This window comes from Equus asinus, chromosome 21, assembly GCF_041296235.1.
Source record: "Equus asinus isolate D_3611 breed Donkey chromosome 21, EquAss-T2T_v2, whole genome shotgun sequence".
Taxonomy (NCBI): domain Eukaryota; kingdom Metazoa; phylum Chordata; class Mammalia; order Perissodactyla; family Equidae; genus Equus; species Equus asinus.
The window spans coordinates 17,029,609-17,051,184 of NC_091810.1; the positions used below are offsets into that span (position 1 = coordinate 17,029,609).

Genomic DNA, 21,576 nt, shown 5'->3' on the forward strand with positions numbered 1-21,576 from the left:
TGCTGATGTCCCCTGGGTTGGGGGAAGCAGAATTGCCCAGGTTGACAGCCACTGTGTTAGACCCTTTCCCTCTGTTCTGGGTGGTGAATCCTGTCCCTCTGCCTCTTACAGCCCTTTAAAAGTTTTTACTCTGGGTCAGAGAAGTGCACAGCAAACCACAGTGAGGCCACTCCATACCTACCAGAGTAGTGGGAATGGAAAAGATGGAAAAGTGTTGGCAAGGACATGGAGTAACCTGAAATCCCATACGCTGCTGGCAGGAGTATAAATTGGTACCATTGCTTTGGAAAACTATTTGGCAATATCTACTTAAGCTGAAAATATGTTCACTCTATGAGCTAACGTATCTGCTCCTAAGTGTGTGTATGCAACAGAAATGCAGTCATATGTCACCAAAGACACGTACTAGAATATTTGTAGCACGACTATTTATAATATCCCCCAAATAGAAACTACCTAAATGCCCATCAACAGTAGAATGAAGGAAGTGTGATCTATTAGAGCAATAGAATACTATACAGCAATGAAAATGAATGATTTTTTTTTCAGCTGCACATAAAAATAGGAATAACACCCATAAACATAATGTTAAGTGAAAGGATCCAGTCACATAAGAGTACATACCAAATGATTCTCTCTATATAAAGTGTTCAAACTAATTAATACTCTTAGTGGTTAGAATAGTAGTTACCCTATAGGAGTAGTTGTTAGAAGGGGGCACAAGGGGAGGAGGTAGTAAAATTCTCTCTGTTAAAAAAAACAGGTGTGGTGTCTGTTTTCTGGACTGGATCCTAACTGGTTGAAAGGGTGATTCCAGAGGTAGGAAAATGCTGTATAATTGATGAAGTACTATGACGGCAAATTGAACTGCTAATTGAAGATTGGGTCAAACAATGGGGTATCAGTGTTCTTAGCTCTTCAAATGTTAAATATTTGGGACTTTTCCTTCATTGTATTTCTTCTCCTGTTTTTACTATGGAAGTAAGTTCTAGCCAACCCTGGCAGGAATATGTCTGTGGATAGTTATAATTTTCGAGAATGTGAATATTAGAGTAATATTTTATTTGTGAATGTTCTTTGAATGGGATTTACTGAACCTAAATTGTTTGTAGTAATGAAAGTCACTAAAATAATCATTTTTGTTTGCAAGGAAGCATTTGTTCCAAGCATGGAAGGCACTCCTAAAACTAGCAAGTTACAGTGTTTTGCAAGAGATTTCTCCTTTCTTCGGAATGTTAAATGGTTAAATTCCCTTCTCTAGTACTGATTTATTTAAAACAAGAGTCCTAGTCTGCACTTTTAAATACTATTTATATTTTAAATTCATGTTAATAAAGCAAATTTTTAATTCAATCATTTGATATCAATTGGTTTTGTTGGAATTTTGTTTTTGCAAAGAGTGAGAGGAACTGTTTGTTGAAAGATATTTACTGTGACTTTTAAAATTAAATAAAATAAGAGGCTGACTTTGTTTAAAATCAGATGAGTGGCCCAAATCATGCAGTTTGCTTTTCAAAATTGTCTTTGCAATTTAAAATTCATCCCTAGAGGGTGCTATTGTACTGAAAGTTTAAATCTTTGATTTGAAGAACCATTTTAAGTTGTTTTAAAAGTACATATATTTGTGTTAAAATCCCACTATATTAAGTAAATGATCTAGTGGTACTCAACAGAAGTTGAGAGTGTTTTAACTTAAAAATGGTACCATTTTATGAACAATAAAAGTCAAGACAAATAGCTTAATGGTATTTGCTTTCATGAAAAATTTGACAAAATACTGTATATTTTTCATCATCATTTCAGTGTGAGCAACTCCAAGTTAGAGAAATAAGCAATATTTTATGATATGTTTAGGGATTCTTTCCTTGAAAGAAAACGTAGTAACATAGGGAACTTAATAGATATTCAGGTTCACATTGTTGATACTTGACATGTTTTAAAATTGTTTCGTTTTGGTGTCTTTTTTAATTCAACAGCTGTGTTGTTGAGGACCTACTGTGTAGAAAGCAGTCTTTATAATCTGGGAGGAGAGAGATCCATAAGTTATCTCATAGTCTGCCTTGTTTTATAATTAAGTGCAGCATAAGCCTAATATACCATGGAATGAAAGATTGGTTCCAGCTAATGGGCTGCTTGGAGAAGGTGGGCTTTTAGCTAAGCCTTTAACTTTGCATTCTGAACAGCATTTAAAAGAAAAGAAGCTTTGGTTTCTTCAGTCTTCTTTCTTACCACTCAATGCTAGGTTTTCACTTCCGCCCTTTTCTATGCTTTCCTTCTCACAACCTTGTCTTAGTAATTAAGGTAATTAGATAGGGGCCGGCCTCGTGGTGCAGCGGTTAAGTTCGCACGTTCTGCTTCTTGGTGGCCCGGGGTTCGCTGGTTCAGATCCCAGGTGCGGACATTGCACCGCTTGGCAAAACCCATGCTGTGGTAGGCGTCCCATGTGTATAAAGTAGAGGAAGATGGGCATGGATCTTAGCTCAGGGCCAGTCTTCCTCAGCAAAAAGAGGAGGATTGGCAGTAGTTAGCTCAGGGCTAATCTTCCTCAAAAAAAAAAAAAAGGAAAAGATAGTTAGATAAAACAGTGAAAGTTCCTTGACCAGTGAAGTGTCTAACAAACATCATCATCATTATTATTGTGACTGTTCATATTATATTGAAGAATGTAACCATAAATTGCAGTGGATTCTAGAGATGCTCTTAAACATGCATTTTCACACATCCAACTTCTCGTTTAACCAATACCTTGGATCAAGGTACAGTCAGACTTATTTTCTTCCTTTGGTAAGGTCTTTTAAAATTATTATTCACATGTCAAGTTAAAGTGATTTCTAAAAAAATAAATGTGTGGTAAGGAGAAAAAAATGTTAAAATGAAAGCATTAGCTAAATATCTAGGTTGCTTAGAATCCTGAGAAGAAGAGAGCAATTGAATCCAGTGGGGGAACCAAATAGCCCAGTAGGGTTATTTATATTTCCCAGTGTCTTTGAGGAGATTATTATTAGACTTAACATTAAAATATTCCACTTCTGCAAGTGCTCTGATGAAAGCATTTTGTTTTTTAAAAAGTGTCTGGAGAGTGCTTTTGATCGCTGGCTTTTATTAAGCAGCTCACAGTTGTGCTAGCTCTGTTTTACACTGGTAGTCAACTCTCCAGCAAATAGAACAATTTTACCCAATAGTTAGCCTGGGCTTGCTTCTAGCATCATTTTACCATCATTATGCTAAGATGCTGCCATAGTGAACATTTATGGAGCACTTATTGTATGCCTTGGGGAGCTTTATACCAAGAACTGAAGCTTAGTTTTCCTTTTCTCCAGAAGCTTATGGTCTAGTTTAGGGGATCGATACTAATATGTGAAACGATTACTAAATAATGAAGACAGAAAGCAGGTGCATATATGTCTATGTGCTCTGGAAGTTTAAACAGAGTTTCTCTCTGTGGGCTGTCCCTTTTTTTTCTTCCAGTTTTATTGAGCTGTAGTTGACATACATCGCTATATTGCAGGCTGTGCTGTAGGACAGACACCTCATCATAAACGTCTCTGAATCTTACAAAGGTCTAAATACATGTTTGGAATTTTATTGTCTTTAGTTGTTAAATCTAAATCAAAAGGACAGATCACAGTGTTTAAAAATAAGGTATACGTATGTTCCACGGCTTGTGCCTTACCAGGGCATGTTTTCTCATTATGTGTCTGCTTTTTCAAAAGTGGGGAACTTCCTTCACCCTCACCTTGATTATGTAAGGAATATGCTCTTTGTAGGTAAATTAGAAATACAGAAAAATGTCAAAAATGCCCGCCACTCAAAGATAGGCATTATTAACATTTTGGTGTACTTTCTGTCTTTTAAATACATATGTATACTTTTTTCTACTTACGTGTATATATTCATAAATATATAAGAAAATTGATGCATCGTGTACATACTACTTTTATATCCTATTTTTTACTTGTTTTCAATTAACATATGTAGTACTATTATATAGTACAGAGTGTAGCATTTCCTCCTGTCATTATATATTTTTGAAGGAATTATAACAGCTGAATGATATTGTTAAAAACAAAATTCAGCCAAGTAAATTTGGAGATCTGATTGGCTTTATTAAAGAATTCATGAGTCAGGCAGTGTCCCATCCAGCAATTCTTGAAGGGTGCTCCAAGGAGTTGTACAGAATGGAAGGTTTTGATAGCAGAAGGAGGGCAAGGAAGTTATTAGCAAAAGAAGAGAAAGGATTGTTTCAGGCCAGGTCGTCTTCTTTGGTGGGAGGGAGCGGCAAGGGTCTCACGCAGTTTACCTTACTGGTGCTGATCAGGAAGTTTCAGCTGACTGCTTAAAGGTTGCATTTCTGTGAGAGCGTGAAACTGCAGTTAAGTCTTGGTTTGCTGTCGTGGGGGCAAATGACTCCATTTGGGGCTGTTATTTCTATTTTAACAATATTCTGTCATTGATATACCACAGTTATAATGCATTCCCTTATTTTTGCGCTTTAGGTTTTCCATTTTTCATTATTATAAATATAAGAATGATAAGCATCTTTATGTAACTCTTTGACCAAATCTTATTGCTTTCTTAAGACAGAGTTCTAGAAGTAGAGTCCAGTGCAAGCACAAGGATATGAGCGTTTTCCAGAGCACTGATAGCTTGGTGTGTGTGTCAGACTGCTCTGTAGAAAGGCATTATCTGCTTACGCTTCCACCGGCAGGGAACCCAGGTTCCAATGGCATCTCGCCTCACAGGCATTAAATAAGATCGAAAACGTCTTTTCTTTTTGTTAATTTGGCAGATGGAGAATTACTTAATTTTTTTAAAATTTGTATTCTTTAAGTTTTTAATGAGGCTCACTAGATTTTTAAAAATGTATCGGCCATTTGTTTCTCATGTTCTTTGCTCACTTAAAAAATATTTATTTTTTTCTATTTTTAGATGTTCTTTATATACCAAGACCCTGTATTTATCCTTCATCCACCATAATATATATATTACAAATATATTCTTCTGTTTTGTGTTTTGCCTCTCTACTTGGTCTGGGTGTTTTTGGATGTACAAAAACATAAAATTTGTATGTTCAGTCAAATTCCTCAGCGTTTTCCTCTATGATTTCTGTCTTTGATTTAAGGGTCTTTTCAGGCTTAGGAGATGTTTCCCTATTCCAAATTAGATAGTCTGAACATCTTCTTAGAGTATTTAAAGTTTTTACAGTAAAAACTTTGTATAACAGTAGATGTTTAGAGCTACTTATTCTGTACCACTTCCACCCCAAAAATGTTCTTTGCCTTATGTTTTAAATATCTGACTGCTCAAATTTCTTCATCCTTAAAAAAACCCGCAAAACTTCCTACCTGATTTTTTGTGGATGAATTTTAGAACCATCTTTCCAATTTCCTTAAAAACAATCCTGTTGGTACTTTAATTATAACTATATTAGCCTATGAATGAACTTGAGAAGCATTGACATTTTCCAGTATTTGGATTTTTAAAATGAATGTGTTGATTGTAACCTGAAGCTCGGTCAGAATCTAGATGAGTGTTCCTCAAATGTGAGGACTTGTGGTCCCCAAAAGATGTTGACATGATCATGTCTTTAGATAATCCAGAGTGTGCTGGGAGTAGAGAGGGGGGAATTGACAATCTGCCTGTGAGGCGTTTTAACCCTACTGATTTTATTCAACAAGCATTTATTGATGGCCTACCATGTGCCAGGCTTATGCCAGACTGACCTTGCAAAGGTGAAGAAGGCATAGCCCTTGCTCTTAAAGCCTAGACCTGATTAGGATAGAAGCATGTACATGGGGAAAGGATAGCACAGAGCAGGGAATGAGATGGAAGGACGGCGGGCCCACAAGACGTGAGAGGCATGTGCCAAGTCTTGAGGGAAGAATGGGTGTTTGCTGGGTAGACAGGCTGGAAAAGTCTTTCACCAAGAGAGAACCTGTGCACCGAGAAGAGAAATAATGTAGTTTTTAAGAGTAACTGTAGGGAGGTCAATGTTCTTGAAGCATACAGTGAAAGATGTGAGGAGCTGGAATGGAGCAGGCCCGGGTTGCCGAGGGCATTTACCATACTGCAGAGTCCGGCCGTTGGAGCTAGCCGTCCTCTAGCACAGGGCTTCTCAGACTGTCTGGGTGGAAGATTTAAGAGACATAAAATTACTCTGTCAAATTGCTATAAAAGTTTCCAAATGTTCACTCTTGGTTTGTGTATCTGTCTCTTGTGGATAGTGACAAGCAGTTCTTGAACCCGTCTGTGGACCACACGTCAGTAGCACCACGCTAGCATCCCGAATCAGTGGGAAAGATGTGACTAGGGGATGGAGGTGTTATGACAGATCATTCTAAACAAAAGTCAGAGTCTACCTGTGGAACTGTGTGCATACAGATGATTGCCGCTCAGAGGCCGAGAACCATGTTGTAAGTGATACTGAGATATTAAAGGAAGTTACTGAATATTTTACTCATATTTTTACAACTGTATTGTTTGAATTTGGTTAAATCACTATTTAAAAAAACAAAACTATCCTTCTCAAACTAAGTATATAAAATGAAGTATCTTAAGGCAGGTAATTTTTTCCTTCTTGGATGAAAGCAATGTTTCTCAGCCTTGGCTGCATATTAGAATCACATGGGACCCTTTAAAAATGATACTGATGCTGGGCCTCACCTTAGATTATATATCAGGATTTTTAGAAGCTCCACATTGACTCTGATGTGCAGCCAGCTCTCTCCCACGTGGGTTATGCTAACGACTCATAACGTTTTCTGATTGAGAATTTATGTCAAGAACGTAGCACAATAATTGTTCTCCAAAGCTATCAGTTGAATTTGCATCTATACCTAAAGATATTAAGATTCAGTGCAATAATCTTGTCTATAATAGATGCAATAAGAGTTTTCTTTCTACCCTGCCTGCCAAATACCACAAAGTATTTTAATTATAAGTGATGGAATACATAGCTTTCAATATAGCTTATTCAGTACCTAGAATATGTAATCTAGCATTAATAAATATCCTTATAAATTAGAGCTTGTAAAATCTTGATTCTTCTGTTGCCTACTTCACCTGCTGCTATCCCTGTTACAGCCGTTGTAGCAGTGATGGCAACGGTGTTGGGTGTTGTGTTAATCTCCAAATGAGATTTGATTAGAACAGCTTGCCGTGAACATGCCTCTTACCCAAAATGCAACTATTGCTGAATTTTTAACATATAACCTCTCGAAATTATTTATTCACCTCTTCTTTTAGAGCATTAAAATTTCAGGTCTTGGTCTACAATATGGCACACTCCTTGATATTTTCTAAATCTTCAAATACCATACAATAATATCAGTACAGAAACACTTCCTGTGGTGAATTGTCTATTTATGGTGTCAAAAGCTAGCTGTGATGTGCAAAGATAAAACCAGTTTTTCCCTGTTTTGCTAGTGTGTTCTTCGTGTGCTGAAGTGGTTCACTCATTCAGTAAACAGCTTTTGGGCACCTACTTGTGCTAGATATTGGAGATGGCAAAGTTTAAGCCCCAAGTCCTTCCAACAAGGAATGACATGGCGGCAGGCTGCTGGGTGCCTCTGGTGCACAGACGGAACAGCTTTCATATGTGCAAATGAAAATAATTTTACCCCCCACCCCATCATTTCAAGTAGACTTTCACTTTTGGATATATCAGTATTACTTGCTTAAACTCTCTGTTTTCCCCACCTTGTTCTTTAGAAGGTTATAATATTAGGGAAAAAACACTCTAAAAGTAGTTTTACCGATTATTTTGGGGCCATGGGCCAGTCTTGAATCCCTCTGAGCCTCAGTTTCCGCTGCTGTAAGACCACCCCTGCCCTGTCCATGTGATTGTTATGAGGATTAAGAGAGACGTTACATGTAGCAGCATTACCATCAGAAATTTAAATATAGGAAGTGTAAGTGGACATTGTAAAACAATTTTAAAAAGAAACCTTACAAATCTGTGTGTTTTATGGACCACAGCAAAACACTTGGGTTTCTGAAACTCAAAATTGAAGATACACCAAAGTTAAATGCCATGGAAGTTTGCTTCCATGATGGCTTTTTTACTTTTTTCTCAGCTCCCGAAAAAGAAACTTCCTGGGTTTTCTTTTCCCTCCTACGGTTTTGCAGTGGCAAGGCTGCTTCCTGTCAAGCGCAGCTCTGCCACGGGCCCTCTGTACAGACTCCACCTCCTCTTTCTCTTTCTTTCAAACACTTAGTACATTTAGAGACTGATCTTGTGCAGAAAATAGCCCCGCCGTTTGAAGAGCTCCAGGGGCTCAGTGAGCATGCTCCGACCCCCTCCCGCTGGGAAGAGGAAGCTCGATTGCATACGAGTCATACCAAGCATAGCCAGCATGTCAGCGCAGTTAACTTGCAGCGGGCTGTGAGGAAAGCGAGCGTGGCTTTGTCCTAGGAAATGTGCTTCGTGTTTTTCTTTTTTACTCCTTTTTTATTTTCGAAAAAAGACCTGTAAAGACTTCTGAAACAATTTTTAAATGCTCAATTGAGGATACAAAACGTATACCGTCTACAAATAAACCCTTGAAGGGTTTTGTGCGAGTTCGATTTTTTTTTGTGCGTGTGTTCTTTTTTTTACTTTTACATACTTTGTTTTGATCATCTGAGGCCGGGCCTCCGTCTTTGTGAAGTTTAAGCGAAGAGCCAGGAGCTACTCAGCAATAATTGATTTTTGAAACGTACTCTTTTGGGGCGAAAGCAAAGAGCTGGTTTTCTGTGCTAGCCCAATAAATGCTATTTATGAAGATGGACCTGTTGAACTACCAGTACTTGGACAAGATGAACAACAATATCGGCATTCTGTGCTATGAAGGTAGAGCTTCCGTTCTGGAAACTGCTGTTCCACTGCTTTGGTCAAGGCCACTCCTTCTTTAGGGTTCTGAATGCCTTCTCTGCATTTTGTTCTCTTTCTTGGGACTTGAGGGTGCTTTGAAAAGCGAGCGGTTATTATGTACTGTTTTCGATACAAAGTTGGTTGTTTGGATCTGAGCCTTCAGGGTTCCGGTGGAGAGGGCTGGGGGGCGGGGAGGCGGTGAAATAGAAACTGTTAAAAGTTTGCTTTATGCTTGCAACATACTAACTCTTCAAATTTTTAACTCTTTAAAATGTTTTCTTTTCTTCTTTTTTTTTTTTTTGATTTCTGTTGACATTCTCATTAGAGGAAGTACTTCTAGGACCCAAGTAAAACTTAAATGTGTCGAGTTTTGTTTTTGTTTTTTTGCTTTGATACTTATTTTAAACATACACTCATGTTGTATTCCAGCAGTGCTTTGGATTTTCCTGTAGAGGGGAACAGAAAGTTACAGTGAATTTTTGTTTTTGGGAGTGATTACTCCAAACAATGAAGAATTTTTCTGTTCATTTTGGAGGACTGGAAGGGCACCCGTGTCACAGAGCACAGACTGGCTCTTTGTCTGATTTCCCATTTCCTGTACAGCTCTGAAAGAGTTCTGACATTGAAGGATGTTCCCTCCACACTCTGGTCCCTTGTGGAAGTGATTGCACAACATACCAACCAGAAAGCTAGATGAAAAAAAAAAAACAACTCCGGATTCTTATTGTTTATTACCTCCTACTAAACCATGAGGTATTTCCCCACTGCCTTGTAGTATTTGAAGCCGTCTCTGTTAGTAGTAAGAAGAGAGAAAGCGATTTCTTAATCTGTTGGAACATTATCTACGTGCGATTTGAAACAGTGGTAATGGCCTGGGTTTGAGTGGCCGGAGAGGCATCTCTGGGGGAATGCAGCTTGGCAGGAGGAGTGTTTTTTGTTGTAACCACATACAAATCGAGGCACCATCTCCTTTCTGATTCAGCAGGAGCAGTTTCCATGTTTTCTCCTACAGTGAACTGAACAAGAAAACATTGAAGAAATGTGGGAGGGTGAGCCCGACCCACTTGTATTTTTCATGTAAAAATTTCAGGCCTGTTGCCTAATCAGTTGAAAACTTACCCTTTCCCCTTCAAGAAAGAAAATAATCTCATTCAATTTTTTGTTGTTTTAATTTATTTATTTTTTTTAACTCTATGGATAAGGATCTCATACTTAAGGTTTTTTTTTAAAAAAGCTTTTTTTGTTTTTTCTTTACTCCTAGTTGTTCCACTGATAAGAATTTTGGTGAATTGCTTTCTTTGAATCTGCTGCTTTAAGTATCATCTTACTTCTGAAGTCCCTCATTTAAAAGGGAGACTTCTTCAGAACTAAGTAGCAAGCGGCTGGGCTTGTTGCCTGTGAAATTAACATATTGCAGTTAGTTTCTTAGACTTTTTCAGTGAACAAGAAATGAAAACCTTAAGGCGATTTCCATTGACTTGTGTTTGTCATCGAGTAATGTGATATTTTCAAAACCAAAACAAAACAATGATCAGCCTAAGAGAAGAATATAAGGCTTGCTAGCAAATTGATAGCACGATCATTTTTTCTGTCTCCAGTTGGTGGTGAGGAAAAGCTCATGGAAAGCGTGCCCAGGTTGATTTATTGTTGGGTAGTAGGTAACACAGTGAGAGCAGTCTTCTGGCTTCCTTATTTGGGAGGACGAAACTTTGATTTTGAAAGTTGAGTAGATATGTGGGATGATTTGCCATAGTCTGTTTGGTTTAAACATCTGCTGCTATTTTCCTTATTATGAAAGTTAACATTACTTTAACACCAAAATAAATACACAGGACATGAAGAAAAGCACAGCAAAATTTGAGTGGTGTTTATAGTGGGTTGTTTATGTCCCAGTGGTTTTCTCAGTGTAAACACTGCACACATCTGCTCTGAACTCAAAAGAGTGTTTTGAAGATGGGCATAAATCTTAGATGGGATTTTTTTTTTTTGGTAAGAAAAGTTGGAAGAGTTATTGTTCCTTTAGATCTGACACTTTGAGAATATTCCTATTAAACATAGCACACCAGCATTCCTGGGAGGTTATTTGGAAAATGGAATGTACAGTTGGTGGGCAGCATTTAATTCCACTGAGGGCACAGGCAAGTTTCACATCTCTTAAGAATAAGGGACACGTTAATTTTCTGAATGTTTAGTTTTAAAAATTAAGATGTTGATGGTTAGTTTTTCTTATTCTCTAGGTTAGTTATAACATATTCGTTAGTTTTATTAACAGCTCTACTCTTCAAAATAAACCATGTTCTGCATTGTCTTTATTCAACCTCTCTACCAACTTAGACACAAATAAGTCTTTTTAAACCAATTATCTTGTCGCATATAAGGTCTTCCTGAAATCCCACATTCACAAAGTGGACTCTGAGTGGTTTAGGTAGGGCCTCTGCTTGGTGAATTCTCTCTGGCACTTTCACTGTAGTAATCTACAAGCATAATTGAAAAGAGAGTAAAGGAAAAAATTAACCACAAATAGTAGGTTTGGGTGGGGTGGGGCCCCATTGGGATAGGAGAAGAAGATTGGTGAAGGGCAGGGAGAGTTTAAGTCTGGCTAACTTCTGGAAACTAACTAATTACCTTCATTGGTGGTGAGCAAATTAGCAGCACTCTGCTTATGTTAGTGTGTTTGTTAAAACACCTCATGGTTTATTACGACAATCCTCAACCATTAACTAGTTCATTACTGAAAGTTCAAATCGGTACCCACTTGAATCCAGATTTTGCCTCCATCTGCATGAAAAGGTCATAGGCCATCCTCAGCCTTCATTTTTTCCCTCTGAACTGAGAATACTCCACTAGTAGACTGAACGCCTTGTGATGGCGGGGCATTGTCTTGATCACTGCTGTGTCCCTGAGTCTGGCACGGTGCCTGATTTGGCTCTCAGGAAGTGGCTGACTAAAAAAAAAATCATTGAAATCTCTCCAGTGGCATAGTTGCTACTGTGTAATTTAGTGTTTAATTATATACGATCTTCTATTCTCTAATTATCTAATTATTGCAAAGCTATGCAAGTCCTTAGACATATCAAATACGTTTACCTTGTTTTTGCCAAGGAAACTGAGGCCCAGAGAGGTAAATTGTCTGTTTAGGTTTCTTGAGAAGGTTTGTAGCAGAATTGAATTGAGGAGGGAACCCACTGGTTTGGACTATCCTGTGGTTCTTCAATACCATACTGGCTCTCCAACATTATTTTATGTCTTCTGTCCTTAATTATTAGTTCTGAGATGTTAGAGACCGGGTCCTGTCCAGGGACCCTCAGAGCCCCTAGCACAGGATGCCATCTTGGGTGACGGTGCACATCCAGTCTGTCCTGAGTGCTTCATTCCTCTGCAGCCAGTTGCTGGTCTAGATTCCCAGGCCGTAGCTCAGGAAAGATGGTAATGAGAACTCCAGGTGACCAAGCTTGTTAGAATTCATTCTCCTTGCTACTCTGGCACTTAGGTTTGCTTTACTTTTTCTGATTGTGCAGAGGAGGCGGCCCTGTGTAATGCCAGTTCACACAGAGTGTTTCCCCAAGGGAGCAGGGAGCTGGTTAGACCATTGACTTTTCTCAAGATGGCCGACGGTTATATTTATATAATTATTTGCTGCTGAAAACTTAGGTGTCCTAATTAATGTGCTCACGGTTGGCTGTGGCTTTAAGCTGCTGTTAGTGATACTTTAATTATGGGTTAAGAGCCATTAGTGTGTAATTTGGTAGCAGATTTCTCCCCTTTTAATTTAATACTGTGATTTATATTGGGAGAAAGTAAGAATAAGTTGCATATTGTGATCATCTGAAAGCTTAAGAGAAGAGTATTCTAAGTTCCTCAAATTTTAGAGCTGTTTATTGTTTTAGAACATAGTTATCACTTGTTTCATCACAGGCTACGTTTAAATTAATTTTCTGGAATCTAAAGGAAAATGCACACAACAAGAGTTGTTGAGTGAGTCTCTGCTAGGGATGTGAGCAAGGATGGGGGATGGGTTTCTTTTGTTTCCTGCCAGTCTAACTACCAGCAGTTTAATGGAGTCCTGGTTTCATTGTTCTTTGTCTAATGACCTCAGAGGGATCAGGAAGCTTAGGAGTGTTGGGTATGATTAAGGTGAAAAGGCCACAGAGCAGATCCATTTTGTACCAGCCTCTGATCCCCAGCCCTGCAAAGCAAGTCTCCAGCTGTGGATCCAGGGGTGTATTCTGAGGTAGAACATCTGCAACTATTTTACTGTGGAAGTTCATTTTACTTTAGCTTGTTATTTGTAGGAGAGGGTGAAGGGTAGGGGGTGGGGAAGAAGGAGGGGAGGAGGAATGGGAGGGGGAGAGAGCAGGGAGAGGTGGGGAGAGAGGGAGTGAGTGTGGGGGAGAGAGGGAGAGAGAGAGAGAGAGAGAGAGAGAGAGAGAGAGAGAGAGAGAGAGAGAGAGACTGGGAGGAGTCTGATTAATAAAACATGCCCAGGTGAGCCCAAGAGGCTCCTGTGAGAGAGCTGGCCGGTTTGTGTTTCTTCTAATTACAGTTTGTGAAGGTGTGATTACACCCTCCTTCCTTCCAGCTCCCCACCCTTGTTTCTCTACCCTCTTCTGGAAGGATTATTTTACTTGGCTGTTTATCTCTTGGAGCCTACACATGGCTTTGTTTTGGAAGGCAGGTTTCTCTTCCTTCCTTCCTCCTTCCCTTCCCTATTGTCTGCATGGCCTTCTGTCCTAGGGTGCTTCCATTTGCTGCTGTGAAGAAGGTTTTTTTAACAAGATGCCGTAGGTACAAAGAACTTCCTCATTGGCATGTGAGGAGATTCAGAACCTCTCAATATAGTTCGGTTCTGCTCGATTGTGAGGATATTGCAGAAGACGAGGTTTTGTCACGAAGAAATTAGATCCAGATTGACCACTTCTGCATGGACACAAATATATGAAACCAGTCTTACAAGGGATTGTTTCTGGCTCTATCTGTTTTCTCTCTCTGTCTCAACATTTATTCAGTGACTGTTGATATGTGGTGGCATCTGTGTGTTCCTGTTGAGCTCATTGGGACTGTTCTCTAGTCTCGCTCAGCAACATCACTTTGTCCTCAAAAAATAGTCCTTCTCCGTCTTTTATTTTTTAGTGAGCTCGTATATCAGCACTGCTGCCCCTCCCCCAAAACCTTCAACCGTGGACACTTAATTTTAAAAGCAGAGTCTGAGATGATTTTGCTATCTCAATTTGTTCCCTCTCTCTGCCTTCCTGAGTGTTAGATCTTCTGCTAAGTTCCGAGGAATTATTTTCATCAGTTTGCTTTGTTGTCTTGCCTTCTTTTCTGCATGTTTTTCCCTTAGAATTCTGTAGATTGTTTTAATTTCAGGGTATTGTATACAGGATATGTTTTATCCTAACAATGTGAATTGCTAGTAGTTGAAAGAATGTTTATTTACCCTAAATGAAATAGAAAATCTATTCTTAAAGTTCTCTTTAATTTGTTGCTATTTATATGATCTTTCTGAACTCTTAACATTTCATCCATTTGTTTGCAAAGAAGTCTGTAAACATAACAAACTGAAATATATTTAGTAAGTGATCACAGAAAACTCAGTACTGTCCTTTTGTCACCCAATGCCTACACTCTGCTAAGGAATGTGTTAGGTCTTGGGGCTTGGACTTTGTCTGTCTGTCTGTCTTTCTGTCTGTCTCTTTCTCAACATTTTTTAAATGAAATATACCATATATCCATAAAAGAACATAAAACATAGGTGTAGTTTATAGTTAAAAAGTAAACAACTTTGTAATCATCACCAAGTCAAGAAATAGTAAATCGCCTCCTTCAAGTATTCTTTCCCAATCAAAATTCCTCCCAACCCCAAGAGGGCATCACAAGGGTAACTTGCTTTTCTTTATCCCTTTACCACCTATGTATGCAATTCTAAACAAATCAGCTTAGTTTTGTCTGGAATTTTTTTGAGCCCTGTATAATTGAAATTATCCTGTAAATCTTTTGTGTCTTGTTGATGAGGTCTTTTAAAGTAATGAGCAGGTCCTAAGAGGCTGTCTTTTCCATATGAAGCCCACTTATCTGAGAGTGTGGGGGATTGATAGGTGTGGTTGTCCAGCCTTCCTTCTCACTCACCTGCTGCTCCACTGTTTATTAAATAGAACTGGTGATGCCTTGGTCTGAACTTTTTTTCAGTCAATATTTTGTTCACTGTCTTTACCACCTGTTAAAGCACTCGATCACCCGTGCTGTAATGGGGAAAATGGTGTGTTAGAAAAACTTTTGCACAGTTTTGGAGAGTGCAAAGTAGGGGGCATTTCTGGAGATGCGTAGCTTAATTAGGGTCTGAACGGTGACTTTAGTTCTGCATTAATAAGCAATTTACTTAAAGGCTGAGACTTGTTACGAGTCAACTTTGTTGCAGTGCCAGGTTTCTTTGGATGTTAATCCAGGGACTTTTAGATACACAGAAAAAGCTTAAATTGTTCCAGTATTCAAACAATACTCTACATTGTATAGAGATGGCTGTTAGAGAGCAACGAAGATCTGAAACAATAGTCTACATTATGCACCATCTAAAATTATGAATGAAGAAGAATCATCCATATGTATTGCCCTTGATTTTTATTTTATATCTGTTTTGCATGAAAATAGTTGCCTGTTAATTCTTCTTTGCTAATGATTTGATTTTAATAGAGTGAATTACAGAATTTAATGGTTTCATGCAGATGCGCTCTGCCAAGCAATTTAGCAAAGTTGTTTACACTACCCCAAATCCAGCTGGATGAGCCTATGCTTCTTCTCTGGTAGCAGATGAGGGAGTGATGAGTGCAAATTTCTGGACATTATCCCCCCCTTTGAAAACAAGCACGTCTTCCATTATGTGGCAGCACTATTAAAGTGACAAGGGATTGGTTTAAAATTTTATTTTCATTTCAGCAGCTTTTTCCTGTACCCATTTTCTCCTGTTCTTACTATGTGTGTCGTTTTAAACTATTATTTTTCTGATGAGAAACTGATAAACTGTTGGCTGACCCCACCAAGAACCCTTGTTTTATTTCCCTGCTGAAAAGCTGTGACCTTTTTGCCAAGGCTTAAGATCACCCGTGAGAGTGATTTAGGTGGCTTTTTAAAAGGAATATGTAATGGCAGCTGTACCAGGCTTTAAGTTCTACTGAGTAGAGGGTAAATGTGATGGAAAATTGTGGTCATTCTTGTTATAAAACTTGTGCAAAGTTTTCTAGCACTGTTCTGCTGGATTCACAATTGGCAACAATTACCACTAGTTTCTGGAGACGGTGATTAGAGCCCTTTTTCAATTAGAGGATTTATACCAGTAAGAGATGGCTGATATTGGTAGGGGGAGTGGTAGAGTGAAGGAGAGTTCCAGAACTAAAAGCAGACATCAGACGTTCCCTTTGGTGTCTGATAATAAATACAACACGTTAAAAAATATATACATATAACACACACACACGTATGCATACCGTACTTGGTTCTATATTTTGTCCAAGAAAGAGAATGGCAGAGGGCCTTCTTATAATAGAGCTGGAAGGATCCTTATGTATCATTTAAGGAGAAAACAGAGGAACCGCCACATCTTGGCTTTCCCCCCTGCAAACTCTTTTGAATCCAACTCCTTCCTTCCTTCCTTCCTTTCCGTAGGCTCAGTGAAAGGCTAAATCTTATATTGGTGCTCACAAGTCCCAGCCCTCTGGCCTCAGACTCATCAGTGATTTGTTCCTTTCCTCATTTCTCCTCCTTCCTCTCCTGGGTCTTTCTCTTCATCATGTGCTCATGCACAAAGTCTCTCCCAGCTTTAAAGTGAAAACAAATCCACCCTTAAATCTTGTGTTCCCCTCCAGCTATTAGACTTTCTTTCTCCTGCCATCCAAGTTATCGTAAGCAGGTCAGTGTATCTCCACTTCCTTTCTGCCCATTCTCTTCTCTATCTGCCATCATCTGATTTCTGCTCCCATGGCTCCATTGAAATTGTTCTGGACAAGGTCACTAATGATATCCTAGTGGCAAGTTCATTGGACGTTTTTTAGTTCTTACCTTAGTTGATCTCTGTACTATTTCATGCTGACTCCTTCCAAATTCTTAAAATTCTTACATCCCTTGGCTCAAATACTTATCAAGTACCCACTCCATTGGGAACAAGGTGCTGGTGAGCACATGGTGAGCAACAGTGACAGGGCTTTATGGAGCTCCTGGTGTGGTGGGTGGGAGAGCATGAAAGAATGAGGCAGGCTGATAAACATTAAAAATAAACTACAGTTACAGGTTGAGAACAGACTGGAAGAGAATAAGGAGAGGATGTAGAAATAGAAGAGGACGTGAACCTGTTGCAGTGCTTTAGGCAAGAGATGGTGGTAACTCCGATTGTGGTAATGGTTGTGGAGAAGGAGAGCAGTGGCCAGGATTCGAACCGGTGAAACCCTGTGCTGAAGCGGAGCACACGAACTTAACCACTCGACCACCGGGCCGGCCCAGTCCTCTCTGTTCTTAGAAGCACCAGGCAGCACAGTGTCTGCTTATGGATGAATCTACTCCCCAGTGTCGTTTCATTAAAGATAAAGAAACATTGAAATTATGTGATTAACCCAGACACACTCAGTTAGTTGGGAACACAGGTGAGTTTGTTAACTCTTAGAATGTTCCCAGAGGAAGGAAAGGTAGCTGGGAAAAGGAGGGAAGAAAGAAGAAAACTCTTTAAATGTCAGATTCTGTAGGGAAATGTTTGAAGTGGGCTGGTTGTTGGAAATCACTGCCCTACTCATCTTATTTTCTACTTACTTGACTTTTGGGTGGCCTGTTAAACAAACTCATCATTTATGGGAAAACATTTAATACCTGTTATGTGCCAGGCGCTGTTTTATGTGCTGGGAATATAGCTGTTAATAGACAGACAGCAAGATCCCTGACTTTCTGGAGCTGACATTCTAGCAGGGGAGACAGACAACAGGGAAATAAGGAAGATAATCGCGGATTATGAAAAGTGTTATTATTACAAATTGATGCCTTAGTTGATTTACTGTTTAGAATAGTTGTATTTATACTTAGAAGTGACTCCTTTTATTTTCAAACTTCAGAATATAGATTTGAGTGGGTGATTTATTTGTCCCATAATCTTGTGAAGAATTTAAAAGTATATTGAGAAAACTCTTATAAAATTTCCTTTGGAATCTTTTACTTGGTTTATTTCCACCGTCAGAGAGGCAGAGTGCCTCACTCCATTATACCTGTCTGTCATATTGGGAATGAGCATTTATTGTAATATTATCAACTTAAAAAAAAGGTCAAATGGTTCATTTGGGTTCTAATAGGAATAAAATATATTTAGAATTTAAAAATTCAATGAATTTTTAAAAAGCTCAAGAAACCAATGGATTAGCTCTATATTTCTCTTAAACTAGTCTGGTCAGACCTTAAAAGATATTGCCCCGAATAGGATAGATCCCACAACACCACAGGGCCCTTTTTTTTGTGAGCTCTTATTTTGTGAGAATAGAGGATTTGGTGAGAGCTAGACAAGATATAAACCTTGGGCTTCATATGGGTAATGCTGGGGTGTTCTACTGGTTTGATTTTCCTTTTTCTTCCTTTCTTTTATTTTTATTGAGGCATGGTTAATTAGGGTGAGATCTTCAGGGCATGGCTTCGTGAATTTTTTCCCTATGTTCATACCTTTTGTGACCACCGTGCAGATCAAGACACAGAACCTTTCTGTCACCCCAGAAAGTTTCTTCATGCTTCCTTCCCAGTCGATACACATCTCCCAAAGATAACCACTACTTTGACTTCTGTAGTCATAGATTGCTGCTCTTAAGCTTCGTATATAAGTAGGATCGTTTGATGCCAACTTTTTGTGTCAACACGTTTTTGACATTCGTCCCTGTGGGCAGGATCAGTAGTTTGTTCTTTTGTATTGCTGTGCTGTAGGCTGTTGTACGAATAGATCACAGTTTGCTGATCTAGTCTAAGGTTGATGGAAATTTGTGTTGTTTTCAGTTTTTAACTATTATGAATAAAGTTGCCCTACACATTTTTTATTGTAAAATAGACATAACATATGATATAGTAACTGTTTTTAGGTGTACAGTTCAGTGGTATTTAGCATATTCACTCTGTGGTGTGCCCTCTGAACAGTTTTATACAAGGCTTTCTGTAGATACATGCGCTTGCTTCTCTTGGATAAATACTTAGAGGGGAATTGCTGGGTCATTGGGTATGTTTAACTTTTTTCAAAACTGCTCAACTGTTTTCCAAAGTAGTTGTGCCATCTTAAGCTCCCACCATCAGTGGATAAGGGTTCTAGGAACTCTGCGTCCTCATGAGTATTTGGTATTGCCAGTTTTAAAATTTTAGCCCTCCTGGGGGTTTATGGACAATATTAAGTTGTTTTTAATTAACTTATAACTCATTACTTATTAGAATACCTATTGTGACACTGCTGATTGGTACTATGTGCAAAAAGCCATATTCTCCACTTTTGATGAGTTGATCATCTAAGTTAGAGGCTGGAAGATGTTTCTTGTCTAATTTCAAGGCAGAGGTGGTGATTTTGGTATTGTCAAAGGAGGGGTTGTTTTTCCAAATGGGTAAAATGCAAGCCATGGAAACCAGCAGGCAGCCCCATGGAGAGACGTGAGCAAACACCACCGGGGCACAGAGGACTCTTTTGGGAAGATGTTCGCTTAGTGCAGTGTTGCTTTGCCTCATTTCTTATTTGGCAATGATTCACCAACCACTGGCCTGTTAAAAGAAAGCTCAGAGATTCAGCTCTCTGGGCTCCAGGTTGATCTATCTTCTGGTTTGTCTGCAGTTCACTCTCTAGGTTCTTTTATTACCTCCCTCCCCTCTTTAGAAGGCCCTTCCTGCTACTTTCCAGCTGCGTAAGTTCTGTATATTCTTCAGGGTGTAGCTACAACCTCCCTTTATGAAACTTTACCTGAAACTTTTTATAGGCAGGAACTGTGCTGTAACCTAAGTCCTCAAATGCCTAGCAAGAAGCCTTGTACTCGTTCAGTGCATGATCAGGTTTATATCCTCCTCTTTTGAGTTTCTGTAGAGTTTATATATAATATTCGTTTGGCAGTTATATCGCCCTTGTATTTTGTTATCTCTAATGTAAATAAAGTATGACATTAAAAGCAAACAAATGTAACAGCTTATACGTCTAAATAAGTAAGGTGTTTAAGCTTGTCTTCAAAATAGTTACCTTGGAAAATTACACATTTAACCTAACACTGTGATGATCTTATTCCCAGAACATTGTTGGGTTTTTATAAGTTGCCTTCAAGGTCCGAGTTACATTCTTTTGAGTATTGTAAATAGTGGCCAGTGATTAAACATATATTTACTAGACCCTTATGGAGCACTTACTATTTGCCAGGCCCAGTTCTATGTAAATATGCCTATAAAATGGTGAGCTAGTTTTTTCTATGTCCTTCTGAAGCCAGTTCCACAAGTGGAGTTTGAAAATATTTTTTAATCAGTGACGGCTTTCTTAGGATTAAGTAGGTTCAAGTCATTCCAGAATGACTACTTTGAAAATGATAACATTCATTTGCATGTTTACCAAAAAATTAAAAATTCAATTTCACTGCCATGTCTGTGTATATATATATATATACACACACACACACACATACATATTTACATAGATACATATGTATATATACATAGATACATTATTTCACATTTTACATATATAAAGTATATATATGAAACCATCACATCTGAAGTGTGTTACTTGAGGGCAAAGAGTCTGCCATCTCCTGTGTATCCCTCTGCTAGTGGCACATCTCGTCGTTTGTGACCATGGCAGGCACTAAGTAAATGGTGATGATTTGAGATCTTACAGCCCTACTGAGAGGGCTGAGGGAATTTGGTTGTTATACTGCGCAGACTGGCAGCCTTTGGTTTTGTCGTTCCTCTCTTCAGCTTTGCTCTGTTGTGCAGAGCGATGGTTGCGAAGTTCTAGCGACGTATTCTTCACTTCACCGTATGGGAGATGTCAGTGCTACCTAATTTGTCCATCAGGGATTTTCCGTAGAATGAATCCCTCGTTCCTACTGAAAAGCGGGGGTAATTACAGCTCGTAGCTACCACAAAGGTGTTTGGAGTACAGTTCGGGGAATATTCGTGGCACCTTAAAATACTCATTACTGCCTTTAAAGGTTATGGAATCTCCAGCTGTGCTAGATCTTGTGCGTCATAAGAAGAAAAAAAAAAAGCCCTGCCTTTCCCAGGGCTTATCTTTTAAGTAGCAAGAGGAGAATGAGAGAAACTCTGGTGACAGGAGTGACACTGGGACACATGTACACCTATACAGGGCCTCGTGTTGTTGATTTTGTGTGTGTCTGTATTTTTTTTCAGTTTATTTCTTTGGGTTTAGAAGAATTTCTCTTCCACGTTTGATTCTTCTCTCCTTGGTTACCATTGCAGCTGTGACAGTTGCTTGGCTGATTCTTGTAATGCCCAGGGCTCATTGAGAGTCTTGGAATGATAAAGAGCCGCCATATTTACTCTCCTCATTGTTGGCCATGTTTCTGCTATAGCTTTTTATAGATGATAGTTTTTAAAAAAAAAATCTAGTATTTTTTAATAACTTTACTGAGGTATAATTCACATACCAGAAAGTTCACCCATTTAAAGTGTACAGTTCCTACCATGCAAAGTGTACAATATACACCAATTTAAAGTGTATAGTAACAGTTCTGCCATCC

The 21,576-nt window shown here is 38.8% G+C and overlaps 1 protein-coding gene across 9 annotated transcripts in view; it reads left to right on the forward strand.

The window, feature by feature from the left end:
- Positions 1-21,576, forward strand: part of VGLL4 (vestigial like family member 4) — a 141,759-nt gene that overhangs the window by 56,980 nt on the left and 63,203 nt on the right. The window contains exon 1 of one of the 9 annotated variants that reach the window (XM_014838381.3): positions 8,215-8,830. The exons of 7 other annotated variants lie outside the window; for them this stretch is intronic. In XM_014838381.3, coding sequence (XP_014693867.1) covers positions 8,749-8,830 — 82 coding nt within the window. In that variant the 5' untranslated portion in view covers positions 8,215-8,748. Of the gene's footprint in view, positions 1-8,214; positions 8,831-12,983; positions 13,083-21,576 lie in introns of those variants that run through there. One more of the 9 variants, XM_070493110.1, reaches the window with a different exon arrangement.